General features: G+C 40.1%; 1 protein-coding gene across 1 annotated transcript; it reads right to left on the bottom strand.

Moving 5' to 3' along the window:
- Positions 1 to 2,413: 2,413 nt before the first annotated feature.
- ercc6l (excision repair cross-complementation group 6-like) lies at positions 2,414 to 15,102 on the bottom strand. The gene is given in 4 exon segments (XM_046321266.1): positions 2,414 to 5,383; positions 5,385 to 6,396; positions 13,425 to 13,466; positions 14,935 to 15,102. Coding segments are annotated over 4 exon segments (3,834 nt in total). The 5' UTR covers positions 14,985 to 15,102; the 3' UTR covers positions 2,414 to 2,653.
- Positions 15,103 to 15,731: the final 629 nt, after the last annotated feature.

Below are 15,731 nucleotides of genomic sequence, written 5' to 3'. Positions count from 1 at the left end.
TTAGGTTTGATTATATTGTCACAATTTATATGCATAAGCATTTCAACCAGTTATAAGTAATTCATCTCATCTGACTCTAGTTTACACTTGTGAATGAGGTGAGTCATAATGTAATACAAGATCCCTGTAGACGAAGCAATACATTTTTCTGTATGAAATATACATTGCAGTTAAATCGATATTCAGACGTTACACTCTGCTGCATAGTGAATGAAAATACTGATTATGGAGGATATTTCTCTCCCTCAAATGTTCAACATAGGAAAAGCTGCTTGAATGATCAATCTCCCACATATATTGAAAGCAGCCAACTTAAGTCTGTAAATTACTGAAAGAAATAGTAAATACTGGCAGAAGAGATAAGTTGTATCAGTAGTCATTTTAACTTAAAGTTGTGAATGTTATGGTATCTGAAGACACCTTTGTGTAGTGTGCTAAAGATGACAACAGTAGTAGGCCTGAAGACCAACAATGACGAGACAGCCTACATGGAGGTGAGAGCATTGGCATAGTGGTAGCAGGAAAATAACCGATCCCTCAAGAGCAACAAAACAAAGGAGCTGATAGTGGACTACAGGAGACATCAGAGAGCACGCCCCCATTGAAGGAGATGATCATGGACATCCTTATGTACATGTTCCTTATCCCCTTACACTGTGTATAAGACAGTAGTTTTGGAATTGTTAGTTAGATTACTTGTTGGTTATCACTGCATTGTCGGAACTAGAAGCACAAGCATTTCGCTACACTCGCATTAACATCTGCTAACCATGTGTATGTGACAAATAAAATTTGATTTGATTTGAGGAGACAGCAGAGAGAGCACGCCCCCATCCACAGACAGGGCGCAGTTGAGTGGCTCAAAAGCTTCAAGTTCCTCTGTGTGCACATCCCTTGCGACCTGAAATTGTGCTTTCAGTGTGGTGAAGGCGGCGGAAGAAATTAAATTTGGCCCCTAAGACCCTCACAAACGTCTGCAGATGCACCATTGAGAGCATCATATTGGGCTGTACCACCGCCTGGTACGGCAATTGCACCATCCAAAACCGCAGGGCTCTCCAGAGGGTGGTGCAGTCATCCCAACGCATCACCGGTGTCTCAGGAAGGCCAAGACGATCATCAATGACCTCAGCCTGTTCACCAACTACCATCTAGGTCTTGGAGACAGTACAGATGCATCAAAGCTGGGCTTCCATCTCCAGGCCATCAGAATGTTAAGAGTCGCCACTAGCCGGCCTTTGCCCAGTACCCTTCCCTTAGTCACGGTTAATAGCTGGCTACCACCCGGTATTTTACCCTGCACCGTAGAGACTGCTTTGCCCAATGTACATAGAGTAATTGATCGCTGGGTCACTTTAATAATGTTTACATACGGTTTTACCCACTTTATATGTATATACTGTATTCTAGTCATGACTCATCCTATATAAACTAATGCTGGCCTCCGAGTGGTCTAAGTGGTCCCACTAGAGATTCTGGGTTAGAGTCCAGGCGCTGTCACAGCCGGCCGCAACTGGGAGACCCAATGGGTGCACAATTGGGGGTAAAAAAAAGTTTTTTTTATTATTATATATATATATTTTTTTTTAATACTGCTCTACACACAATACATTTGGAAAGTAGTCAGACCCCTTGACTTTATCCACATTATTTTACATTACAGCCTTATTTTAAAATGTATTAAATAAAAAATTATCCTGAATCTACACGTAATGACAAAGCAAAAGCAGGTTAGACATTTTTACAATTACCTTGTATAACTATTGAGGTTTGCTATGAAACTCAGAATTGAGCTCAGGTACATCTTGTTTCCATTGATCATCCTTGTAATGTTTCTACAACTTGGAGTCCATTTGTGGTAAATTCAATTGATTGGGCATGATTTGGAAAGGCATACACCTGTTTATATAAGGTCCCACAGTTGACAATAGCAGTCAAAAGTTTGTTAAAGGGTCTGTTAAATTGTACAATTTTTTTTACATTGTGAAGACGTGTTATTTCATATTTTTGACATGTGAAATCATATAGTAACCAAAAGTGTTAAATCAAAATATATTTTAGTAGCTTCAAAGTAGCCACCATTTGCCTTGACAGATCTGCACACTCCTGGAATGAGTAGATGTGTTCAAACTTTTGACTGGTACTTTAGTATATAAATAAAATGACATTGCTCGTTCTAATATTGCTTAATTTTTTGGAAACCGAACATGCTGTTTTATGGTGTGATATTGTCATCATTATACAATATATGGCTCACATAAGAGCTCAAGTAATAAGAGTTTTTAGCATCACAAAACATATACATCAAACCAAAATAGCAAGCACTAAATGCCATTTTCCTTTGAATATTTAATGGGCTGAGTAATGATTGAAACCTCCACAGTGAAACTACACAATGAAACTTTAAAACAAATGAAATTTTTACATTATTTTTTACTTGCATTTATGAATTATATACACATTACAAAAGCATGCAAAAATACAATTAAGAAAATAATTGAACAAAAAACATTTCTAACTAGCCTATTATTTGAACCATGTTTCAACATAGTTTTACAAGACACCTTTAAAAAGACACCCCTATCAGTGAGTGATACATTGTGTGTACATACATGTAGATGACAGCAATGAGTTCACACTTTTCAAAAATACTTCACTCCCCACCCCCCTCCTCACCGAGCCGACGGTACAATTTAATTGTCATTAACTGAATTTCAGGATCACCACTTTTAATGTCAATTGCTTTCAAAAAGAAGTTCAAGGCATCATCAAGTTTCCCCTCAGAGAAAGATTGTTTTCCATTTTCTACATGGTTTTCATACATCTTTTCTTCAGTCATAGCTGAGGAATCACAGCTGTTGACACATTCCACAGTCTGTAATGTGGCATCTTTTCCACTGGCACATTGGTCCATTCTTTCACTAGAAACAAGTTCATGATCACCGGTAGATTCCTCCAAAGAACTTTCTTCCTCCTCTCCCATTTCAGATTCTTCAACATGCATTGGCTCACTTCCACCTTCCTCACTTTCCTCTTCATTCTCAGTGTTTAAGGTTTCCCCTGTGGGTTCCTCTTCCATGAGAGACTCATTAAATCCAGTCACCTCACAAGATCCAGTCAACTCACTTTCCTCACTTGCATCATCAGTGTGCACCAGTAAAACCTCAGCTTCCATGTCCTCATCAAGGTCCTCTACATGCTCAATCACGGAATCCACAAAGGAACGTCTTGAGGCCACAGAGGTGTTCACTCCCAAGCTTTTCCTGGTTTTAAAGGAAATGGATCCAGATTTAACAGATTTTGGTGTGGAGGAACCAACACCATGGAATTCTTCATCCAAGTTCCTGTTCATCAAATGAGGAGTCTCATCTTTGTCAATGTCATCCTCCTCACTATTGTAAATTAAAGCTTCTCTTTTCTTTTTCTTGAAAGTAGTAATGAATGAGTTTTCAGAAACAGGGGAATTGACATGAACATCTGCTCCATTCTGTTCAACAGCTCCAGTCACAGAAGGCTTGTCATCTGCATTGAAGCTGACATCCATCTCTAACTGGAAACCTGAATTTCCCACAATGGACTCGGATTCCTCTTCTGGGAACATATCACTAGCGCTGTCCTCTAACTGTAGATTGAAATTTCCTCCAAAAGACTCAAGTTCATCAACTTTGGAGGATGTTTCTGTATGACTTTCTAGGCTCTTGTTGGACATCTGTAGTAGCATAGAAAGTCTTTGATTCTTCTGGGATTTGACAGGTGAGATCTTCTGGTCCTTTGTCAAGTCTTGGTGAAGTGACAAGTTCTGCCATTGTGGGGAACCATTGCCATTTGGCTGGTTGTCTTGTTCCACTTCAGAGGTAACATATCCTACGGCAACAATATCATCCTTTGCTTCTGAAGACACATCCAAAATCTCTTGAGCGGAAGTGTAAATTGGCTCACCATCCAACAACACCTCAAGAGACGTGTCTATGGGAGAAAGATGGTTGCGCTTTATGAACTGTTCCTCAGTCGCAAATGTCACAGTGGGCCCTATAATCTCAATGCTTTCATCTACAGCTAGATCAATGAATTTGTTACTCAGATTATGGATATCTTCCTCGTAATCAGACCCAGAATGGGTAAGATCCACCAACACAGGGGAGTTGAAGTTGTGGTTATGGCTAGGATAGGAGGGGCTGGGTTTTGCATGCTTTGGCTTCTTCTCAGTTGACCCCACTGTATAGTGTTGAGGGGGTTTCCGCAGATGTGCCGGCTCAGTGTTTGACTCAATGCTGTCAGCAAACTGCTGTTGCAACTCAGATTCCACCTTCATCAGCTCCTGAGCTTTCACCACCCTGTTCTCTATGTACTTGTGAGCTTCCTGATCCTCAGGGTCATCTTCGTTGTTTGCTACTTCATGCGAGAACATGAGGTCATGATCAGATATTCCAAACATCTCCATGGAGTGAAGGTGGGCGATGTGTTCATCCAATTTAGGATCTGTGAGTCTTTGTCTCGAGTGCAGTGACTGCAGCTGCAGCTGCGTTGATGAGGATCGAGTGTCTTGTAGTGTGAAGAGTTCTTTCAGGTCTTGTTTGCTGAAGTACCGGAATGGATTTTTCTTGTCCCCGGTGGTCTGTCTGATTAAGGAGTCTTTGAACACCTGCCGTCTGTAGATCTTCTCCTCCACTGTGCCACAAGTGATCAGTCTATAGATGACAACGTTCTCCGTTTGTCCAATGCGGTAGGCCCGGTCAACGGCCTGGGCATCAGTGGCTGGATTCCAGCTGGGGTCAAAAATAACTACTCGGTTTGCTGCTGTCAATGTGATGCCAACTCCTCCCACTTGGGTGGTTAGGAGAAAGACTGAGTATTGCTTGTTGGTCTGGAACATTTGGATGCGCCGCTCTCTTTCTGCGAGGTGTATTACTGTGCCATCAAGTCTCACAACCTTGAAACGCTTGTTCACCAGAACCCGTTCAAGAATGTCCAACATCTTCCTTGACTGAGAGAAAACAAGTGTGCGATGACCTTCTTCCTTAAGCCTTTCCAAAAGTGCAATGAGAAACATCATCTTTCCAGATTCTGATATTAGTGTTTCATCAGATATGTTGTCAATTCTGTGTGCAGCAGATTCATTTTCATCATCATGATAGTTTGCACTTGTTCCTTCTTCTAGGCCTAACTGAGCGACAGCCCTGGCGGAGAGAAGTCTTGGGTGGTCACACAATTTCTTCAGGATATTCAGTTCAGCCAACGGTGACCTGGTGGTCATGAGTAGCTCCTTGATGTTATCTAGGGATAAGAACTGATTGTAGATTTCCTCCTGAACTGAGCTCAGGTACGTCCAGATAATTAGATCATTCTTCCTGGTGAGGTTCGGCATTTCTGCACCACCACCACCCACTACTACTTGGGACTTCATTTTCAAGGTCCTTTTCACAGGCTTTCACACGGTTTTGTGTTTTTCTCTGTACTTCTGCCTTTGTCCTCCTTAGGAAGTATGGATTTATGATGGACATGAGGTTCTCTGACATCTTGAGCCCCAGGGCCTTCTCACCTGGGGTGGCATCCTTCTCTCTTGCACGGGTGATGGGACTTTCATACTGTGTTTTGAAGGTTTTAGAAGTACCAAGAAGTGCCCCTTGACAAGCAAAATCAAAAAGAGCCCACATTTCTCTCAGGTTATTCTGTACAGGTGTGCCTGTAAGAAGTAGACGATTCCTGGCAGGAATTGCATGTGCACTTTTGGCTGTCTTGGTTGAGGAGGTTTTGATCTTGTGTGCCTCATCTAGGATTACATAATCCCATTTGAATTCTCTACCATTGTAAGATGAGAGAAGTTCCCAGTTAGTGATCAGCATTTGGTATGTAGTGATGATGACACCACCTCTTCTTTGAATCTTCTCCAAGTTCCTGTTGCGTTCCACTTTGCTTGTGCCATGAAACTCTTTGACTCTCATTCCAGGAGTCCATTTGGCAAATTCCTTGGTCCAGTTCTTGATGAGTGAGGTTGGCATGATGAGCAGGGTATGCTTTACCAAGTCAGCATCATACATACCAGAGAGAAACGATATGACCTGAATGGTCTTCCCTAAGCCCATGTCATCAGCTAGGATTCCTCCTTGACGACCATCTCTGTGGAGACCATACAAAAAAGCAACCCCCTCTTGCTGATGATCATACAGTTTGTCATACATTTCTTTGAAAAGCATTAGACCACTGTTGTTGACATTGACAAAATCTTCATCCTCACTCTCTGAGCCTTGCTGTGTCATCTCTTTTATAGCCTCCTGAAGTTTCTTTATCCTGCTCCAAAGTTTATCACCAGGGTGGATGTCATGGGCCAGCTTGAACAGTTCCAATGATTTTGACATATTTCCTTGTCTGGCAGCATCTTTTCCATCCCTGATGTACCTTTAAAAGAAAGAAAACACTTGTAAATGTTTTTTTTAAGTAATAGAATTAGACAAGTCAGTAATCTATATCATAATAGGATATCGTGTATGATATAGCTGTTGAAAAACAGCACAAAAAGCATTGCGACGCAGCAGTTCAAATCTTGGTATGAAAGAATGTATGACAAAATGTCTGCAGTGCAGACATTTCCATCTTGTCATTAAGACCAGTTTCCACTTCTCAGCCTAGAGCCGGAAGGGTATACCATAAATTACCGACATGGCCTTCCTCTTACCTAAGCAAAATGGTTCTGATCTGTAATTTTCGTTGATTATGCTATAGAAAGCTCTTGCAGGTTTGTTTGCTCAAAAAACATTATTTGGTCACCAGTAGCCTTGTGCATCATATTGATTCCTGCTATGAAATTATCTGTCTGTCGAAGGCTAAATTAGACTTTTACATTGAAATCGCAATATTGACATGTAATATCTATATAGCAAGAGATTCAAATTCCATGCAATATTTTGAAACACCACCAAGCAACGTGTGACAGTATAGTTTACTCCGTATGTCAGTCCTCTCCTCTTGAGGCTGCACACACACACACACACACACACACACACACACACACACACACACACACACACACACACACACACCAAGCCCCAACCCCTGTCAATCAAGCAGCACAGTTCCTTCTCCTTGCTATTAGATTCACTATAAATGTGCATGCTGTTAGGTCAAATCCAGTCAAAAGATTGTTCCAAACAAGAACAATGCTGCATTCCACCAAGCTTCCTAATATAAATAATTCCATTTCAATGATTCCAACAGTGCACCCAAGTGTTTTGATCTATATCGCAAATAAAAATCTCAATATATTTTGCCCTTATCATGCCCTAAGCTGGTCCCTGTTCCACTGCTATGTGGGCGAGGTGCTGTGCGCACAGGGAGGGAGAGATACAACTACTGTTGTTTTTGTTAGAGGTACATATATGCCTTCGGTGAGTATATGATTTATTTCTCAACATTAAGGAAAATGGCACCACCTTACAATCTGAGTAGGCTTGTTTTGCAGGACATTTACAGTGACTACATCTAGTAACACAGGCCTAGCGCTGGAAAGTTTGTAGGACATTAGATATTAATTAATTACATGGTTCGTATTTAAAGTTAGCAAAAGTTACCACTTCCTCAGGCGGTTAATTATGTAGCATAGCCCTACGCCTTATATGCACAAAAAGCAATCTGACCATTCTGGATACTATTTTGACAGGTTGACAAACAAAATATCAATCACGCATTCCCTTGCTTATGTTAGATGAAATAGCTATATTTTTCAGTTGTTTTACCTAGCAATGGGGGGGGGGGTTTGTCTGGAGCACTACAGCAAAACCTTGAGCAAGACACGTAACCCCAATTGCTCCTTTAAGTTGCTATGGATAAGAACACCCGCTAAATGACTCAATTGCATTCCAAGAAACAAATCTAAATTCCTCTACAAAGCCTTACACTATAATGTCCCTCTTCCCCCCAATATATATTTTTTTATATACACGACTGAAAATGTCCTCCGAAATGCTGCGTTCTTTTTTTAATTATAATGCAAAAATATTCTAAGTAGTAAAAATATATAAATGCATATTCATTTCCAGTATTTGATTACCCTTATTTTATCAGGTAAGTTGACTAAACACATTCTGATTTACATTAATGACCTGGGAAATAGTTAAAGAGGGGGGATAAAAGAGCCAATTGGAAGCTGGGGATGATTAGGTGGCCATGATTGTATGAGGGCCAGATTGGGAATTTAGACAAGACACCGGGGTTAACACCCCTACTCTTACGATAAGTGCCATGGGATCTTTAGTGACCACAGAGAGTCAAGGCACCCGTTTAACGTCCCATCCAAAAGACTGAACACTACACAGGGCAATGTCCCAATCCCGGGACCAACCAGGAACAACCCTGCTTAGCTTCAGAGGAAAGCTAGCAGTGGGATGCAGGGTGGTGTGCTGCTGGCTCACTTGTCTGATTCGCACCTGTGACTAATCCATTACGTAAACCATGACACAGTCAATCATTCTAAGACATGTTATACTGAAATTATATATGTTTATATGTCAAAATAATTGTGCAAGACTAACAGATATAACACTATTTTAAAACCAATGCGCTTTCTCCCACATTAGATAGTAGTTGCTGTCCTCTGTTCTGAAACAATCTTCAGTGCGCCGTTGAATTGGCACCTTTCCCTATTTTGCCATGCGCATAATAGCAAAGTTAAGCAGCATATTGGTGTTAAGAACAATGCGGGAGAGGCAGCAGCAGAGTGAGGAGACGAGGAAACCAACTTAAAAATCAGGTCTATAATCAAATCTAAGTGTATTTGTCACGTGCGGTGTAGACAGGTGTAGACCTTACAGTGAAATGCTTACTTACAGGCTCAAACCAATAGTGCAAAAAAGGTGTTAGGTAAGTAATTGAAATAAAACAACAGTAAAAAGACAGGCTATATACAGTAGCGAGGCTACATACAGACACCGGTTAGTCAGGCTGATTGAGGTAGTATGCACATGTAGATATGGTTAGTGACTATGCATATATGATGAACAGAGAGTAGCGTAAAAGAGGGGTTGATGGGTGGTGGGACACAATGCAGATAGACTGGTTAGCCAATGTGCGGGAGCACTGGTTAGTCTGTTTAAAAATGCTGATGCTCCAGATACTCAACTAGTCTAAAGAAGGCCAATAGTCCAACTGTTAAATGTGCCTGGCTTTATAAATAATCTATATACAGTACCAGTCAAAAGTTTGGACACACCTACTCATTCAAGGGTTTTTAGTTTTTGCATTGTAGAATAATAGTGAAGAAGTCAAAACTACGAAATAACATTTGGAATCATGTAGTAAGCAATAACAAAAAAAGTGTTAAACGAATCAAAAACATACACTACCTTTCAAAAGTTTGGGGTCACTTAGAAATGTCCTTGTTTTTTGAAAGCAGCACATTTTTGGTCCATTAAAATGCAGGGTAGACATAGTTAATGTTGTAAATGACCATTGTAGCTGGAAACGGCTGATTTTTTTAATGGAATATCTACATATGAGTGATGGTTGCTGATAATGGGCATGTGTTCCAATGGCAAGTTGTGTTAGCTAATCCAAGTTTATAATTTTAAAAGGCTAATTGATCATTAGAAACCCCTTTTGCAATTATGTTAGCACAGCTGAAAACTGTTGTGCTGATGTTAAAGAAGCAATAAAACTGGCCTTCTAGAATGGTTGAGTATCTGGAGCATCAGCATTTGTGGGTTCGATTACAGGCTCAAAATGGCCAGAAACTAAGCATTTTCTTTTGAAACTCGTCAGTCTATTCTTCTTCTGAGAAATGAAGGCTATTCCATGCGAGAAATTGCTAAGAAACTGAAGATCTCATACAACGCTATATACTACTCCCGTCACAGAACAGCGCAAACTGTCTCTAACCAGAATTGAAAGAGGAGTGGGAGGCCCCGGTGCACAACTGAGCACAAGTACATTAGTGTCTAGTTTGAGAAACAGACACCTCATAAGTCCTCAACTGACAGCTTCATTAAATAGTACCCGCAAAACATTGATCTCAATGTCAACAGTGAAGAGGTGACTCTGGGATGCTGGCCTTCTATTCAGATTTACAAAGAAAAAGCCACGCACCATTGGAACACAGGAGTGATGGTTGCTGATAGTGGGCCTCTGTACGCCTGTGTAGCTACAATAGTCATGTTCAACATTCGCAGTGTCTACACTGCATTTCTGAGCAATTTGATGTTATTTTTAAATGAACATTTTAAAGGACATTTCTAAGTGACCCCAAACTTCTGAACGGCAGTGTATAACCAAAATAAGCCATTTAGCAGATGCTTTCATCCATGCGTGCATACATTTTACCCATTGGTGGTCCCCGGAATTAAACCCACCATCCTGGCCTTGCAAGTGCCATGCTCTTCCAACTGAGCTACAGAGGACCACTATCTTTGTTGCTTTAAAAAAATGTCCAACACAGCCATTTTTACCTCAATATCAAATCAATTCTGCTAGGACTGTCTGGGTTTGGTTTGAGTGAGGGGAAAACTGAAACCTAGCCTTGATTGGCAGAGAGGTTTAGATATTTTTCTTATTGGTCTGTTAACTAATTTACCGCCGGGTGATATCATCAGGCAGACCAGAACTCCATCCCACCACAACAGGCTGAAATGGCAGGTGGTCTATTACTCTAAAATTGCATTATCATATTTTTCAGTATTATTCCAACCTCAGGAAATATATATAAAACACAGGAAACTCACATTTGACTACACTGGGCCTTTAACAATGCTTTCTCTGTCTGTACCTGACTTGTTGCCCCTACCCTGGGTGTAGTTTACTTCAAAATCTTCACCACTGAGGAGGTATGAAGAACCCAGATGTGAAAAACATCAGTGATTCGTAAAAATAGTGGAATTAGCAGTTTGCCTTCAAAATAAGTCTGCCACTGAAACTGATGCAAAAAGATACAAATAGTGGAATCATGCCACAATTGGGCTCACTAGAAAATGCTAAACAGGGTCAGAATGGCGTTACATAATTAATGCACTAATTTTACAATAAAGCCATGCAAAATGTATTAACTGTAACCAATTTAAGGGCTCCTGAGTGGTGCAGCGGTCTAAGGCACTGCATCTCAGTGCAAGAGGCATAACTACAGTCCCTGGTTCAAATCCAGGATGTATCACATCCAGCCGTGAATGGGAGTCCCATAGGGCGGTGCACAATTGGTCCAGCGTCATCCAAGTTTGGTCGTCATTGTAAATAAGAAATTGACCTAAACTGACTTGCCTAGTAAAATAAATTTCATTTTTTGAGCTGTGGGGCAAGCAAAAATACTAATTATAGCATAATAAATTAAGTTGGACCCTTTGTAAGAATACTAAACCTTGGTAAAACATCTAGAGACCCCACCAACAAATGTTTGCCTTTTGGTATTGAAGCAAACAGGGAAGGGGATAAAACCCAAGTCACTGGTGCGAAAGGCAAACACCCTCCATATCGTACCAATAGGGTTGACATACTTGGTGGGAACGGTGGCTCAGAATGGTCCCATTATCCCAACTGTTACACCAAGAAGATTTAACGAAAGCTAGTTAAGTAACCTTTCATTTTCATCCTCATGCTAACATGTTGTGTTGAGCAACAAAGGAGCTGATTGGAATTGCAGTTTCAGTCAAAATGGCTGCTGTGGCTTCTGCTACCTAGCATGATGACGAAAATGACAGTTTTTCGGAGAAACAGACAGCCGTGGTTTGAGATGTCCGTCTTGCCGGTTCGTTTTGTGTACATTATTTCACTTGTGTTGCCTGGATGTTGCATTGGGACTAAGCATTTCCTGTTCGTCTGTGCTTTGAACGCGTAACAGTTCTCCACTGCACATATTTCATATTTTGATTTTGAACATGCGCTGTGTATTGTCAAATGGAAAGAACAACCTGCCAATGGAGAGGAACTTCCCCAAAAATCAGCCAAGAGACAAAGAAGAGGCAAAGCAAACTCCCACTACCATACAAAGGCTGACAGGTGAAGCAAGCCCACATTTTCTTCAGGAAATGTGCATATTATATTTTAGCCAATTATAGGGCCCAATATATTATCACCTAAATTCAGTTTGATTGGCATTTTTCGTAGTGTTTTCAGATTCACTTAATTTAATTTAACAATAACAGAAGTGGATGTTCTAAGTACACAATAAGTATTTAACCACATCAGAAGACCAGTTGAGGTATGGGAAAATATTTGGGAAAATTATGGAGGGTGTAGTTCCCTTTAATTCAACTGTGCACCTAGCAAGAGACCATTGCGTTACTAGCAGTGTTTCTGTACTGCACATGCAATGCCATTGTTTGCTAAACAAATGTGCACCCAACTGATAGACATCATGATATCATTCTGCCAGGTAGGCCTATTTTGCAGTCAACATTTAATTGGGAAGTTCTTGGTAGACAACCTTTAGAAATTACTGTTTCAGCATGAGCTTCTGCATCACAGATTTTTATAGGTCCCTATACGTCTTACTTTAGAAGTGTTTACTTTAGGCTGACTATTAGCATATATTTAGTTGCAGTGTCCAATAAATTTAATGTCCCAATCAATTTAAAATATCTACAAGATAAGTTTTGCGATGACACAATCCAAAAGGCTACAGCTAACATTTGTCCTTTTACTGTTTGCAATTCAGAAATTATTATTTTGATTCCCATGATTTGATTCACCACGATTGAACCAAACCCCAACTACTACAATGACAAAGTGAATCACTAGGTTTGTCAAAAAGAACCGATTCACATTAATGAAATCATTGTTTTACAATTTTCAGAAATGTGAAGCGGGGCATCTGTTTTACAGTAAGTTCAATGTATATAGTCTAAACTGTTAAAAATGTATTGAATTCTCACTGTGGACATATTGGAGGACTGCATAATTGCAAAGGGGCATACTTATGCACATTATACCATATGGAAGATTCATTCAATGTGTATAAAAGGCTCACTAGAGGTGATTTCCCATAGACAAAGTAAGAGCTACGACACTAATACGTGTAAACTCTTCAGAATTTTGTTCTGTGGGTGTCACTGAGTAGACTGACTCAATTCCATGTATCCACAATCCATAGGTAATGCTGTACAGTGCAATATGAATGTTCAATGCATATAAATTAAGACTAATCAGAGGTGATTTTCCAGTAATAGTCCCAAAATAAAGCACTACTACTGGACTAACATTATTTAGCTTTTCAGAATTGTGTTCTGCGGGTGTAACGGAGACAGTGATACCCCATTTCATAGATCCACAATCCATAGGTAAGGCTGTGTGTGTACAGTGCGATATGAATGTTCAATAATTAATAGGCTGACTAGCGAGGTGATTTCCCCACACTCAAAGTCCCGCAATAAAAGCTACCACAGTAATATTTGTGTACATTTTTCAGAATTGTGTTCTTAAGACATTAACATGATAATCTTCCTCCAACATACCTCTGGTAGGTCTCCATCTCCTCAGTGTCCATTGACAATGACCTATAAAATAAGCATATTAGCACCTTATTAGGGATGTGCATCTTTCCATTTAAAAACGATTGGATAAGTATCTAGATACATGGACCCCGATACAGGAACAATACGTTTTATTGCGATATGGTTTTATTTGAGAATTAATTGATGTGATTCGATGCACTAACATTTATTTCAGAAACATTTACGCTACCTAACTAATTCTACTAGGAATACAAAATGCCGCTCACATTTCCACATTTTTATTAGCTTTGGAAAGCGAATTTATGTCCAAATCGGGGAAATAAGACCTCTGCAATGGTATGCGCAATCATGATACTTATTTGGAGTCTGTGGCTCAAGTGGTTTGAAAACTATTGAGGTTTGAAATCGCGAAAAATATGTCGAATATCCAACTTAAAACTGTCTTTACCTCGGTTAGTGAATCGGCGATTCGTAACATTTGAATGTATTTTCTGACCAATGTATGCTACATTTGGGTCGGTTTGGGGTCCGCGGACAGATGCAGTATCTCAAACGTTTGAATCCGGGACCGATGCACGTCGCTGAAACATTACATCCCAACACCTTACTCTGGATTTAGCCAGCAAATGCTGCTTAAAACTGCACTAGGTTTCTACAGGCCTTATTTGTAGGTTAAGACAGTCTGGGAAACGTACCTCAATTCGGGAATAAGAAATGTGTTGTACTCGAATTGTGCCATAATCCCAACTGTTACACAGAGAAGATGTACTGACTTTTTTTGTTGTAAACTATAGTTTTCGTCCTCATGCTAGCTAGCAGTAGCCATTAAGGAAAGGCACCTGGTGTGGAACAACAAATTATTCAAAACGGCTGCTGTGGCTTCTACCTATAATGAGGACAACGAGGTCAGTTTTCGAGAATAAACTAGCAGTCGTTCAATCTTCCCAAATTGCAGTTGGGATAAATGGGAAAATTCGGAGTACAACACATTTCTTATCCCTGGATTGACGCATGTTTTCTGAGCCATACTCAGTTGTGCCGGGTTAGCAGTGATGTAGTTAAGCTACACAGGAAGCCTGTCTGATCCTAATGCAGCTGTAAACAAGTGGGTCGGCCATGCTGGCAAATAGGTGGGTTGGTCAGCTTTACAGTACTATCCGGATATTTGACTTCATGTGGCTAGTGTAAAAAAAGATTATTAATACTGATTTCGCCTCTTCCTCCCTGGCTAACGTATATAGCTAGCTAAGCAGCTAAAATTTACGTTACAAACCATTTGGCCGTATTGAATTATTCAATACTTAGGTTAAAACAAAAAAAGTTAATTACCTAGTAGCAACTACAGTAACTAACAAAAGACGTTATCTAGTAACAACTACAGTAGCTAACAAGTTAGCAACATAATTGCTAGTGAGGGTGAACTTCTCTAGCTATAGCTAGCATTGTATTGGACAGGATGCTAAACGTGCAGTAATTAGCATTCAGCAGGCTTTTTTCTCTAGAAACTTACTTCTCCAATTTCTCCGACATCTTCGCAATTAGGTGATTTGAGTTGTCCATTGTTTTTGCCAGTTCGTTTTGTTGGGATTATTTCATTTGTGATGCATTGGGACTCGCCTGTGCTTCGCTTTGACTGCGCAACGCCAACGGATCTCCCCGCCACATATTTCAAACGAATCGCATGTTTCGTTTTTGCACATGCGCAGTATATTATCAAATGGAAAATATCTTAAGTGGGAGGAACCAGCCAATATAAAGGAATTTCTCTATGAAAAATCACAGTCAAAAGGTAGGTTTCCATTCAGTTGGCGAATTGATTTCCATGCGAATATTCTAGAAGCTGCATATAGAAAATATGCCAATATTCCCATTAGTGGCCAGGTCGCAATTGTAAATGAGAACTTGTTCTCAACTTGCCTACCTGGTTAAATAAAGGTGAAATTAAATCAAAAGTGGTGTTTCCACCAAATAAAAACCAGTGCCTGATGACGTAGTGCACACAACTTTAACATTTTCGCTTAAATGTTCGTTTACCAAATACAAATCTAAAGTTCGTGTTTCCATAGCATTTTCAACCCTACTGATTGTTTTGTCACAAAAACTGTTGCATTAAATAGCAGTGGTGCCTAATCTTGTCTTTGCATGTGAGCTAAAATATCTTAATAGCCAACAACTCACAGACACAGTGCTGGTATGGCAATGCTGGTGGGCTAGTCTACATGATCAGATTATTATGGATAAGAGCGATAATATTTTTATTTGTCAAAGGTGCACTTTACCACCCTGTGAAAAGTAGTTGATTTTAAA

The sequence above is a fragment of the Oncorhynchus gorbuscha genome, linkage group LG02 (genome assembly GCF_021184085.1).
Source record: "Oncorhynchus gorbuscha isolate QuinsamMale2020 ecotype Even-year linkage group LG02, OgorEven_v1.0, whole genome shotgun sequence".
Taxonomy (NCBI): domain Eukaryota; kingdom Metazoa; phylum Chordata; class Actinopteri; order Salmoniformes; family Salmonidae; genus Oncorhynchus; species Oncorhynchus gorbuscha.
Note: the sequence above shows the minus strand (reverse complement) of the source record. Positions and strands in the feature narration are given on the sequence as shown.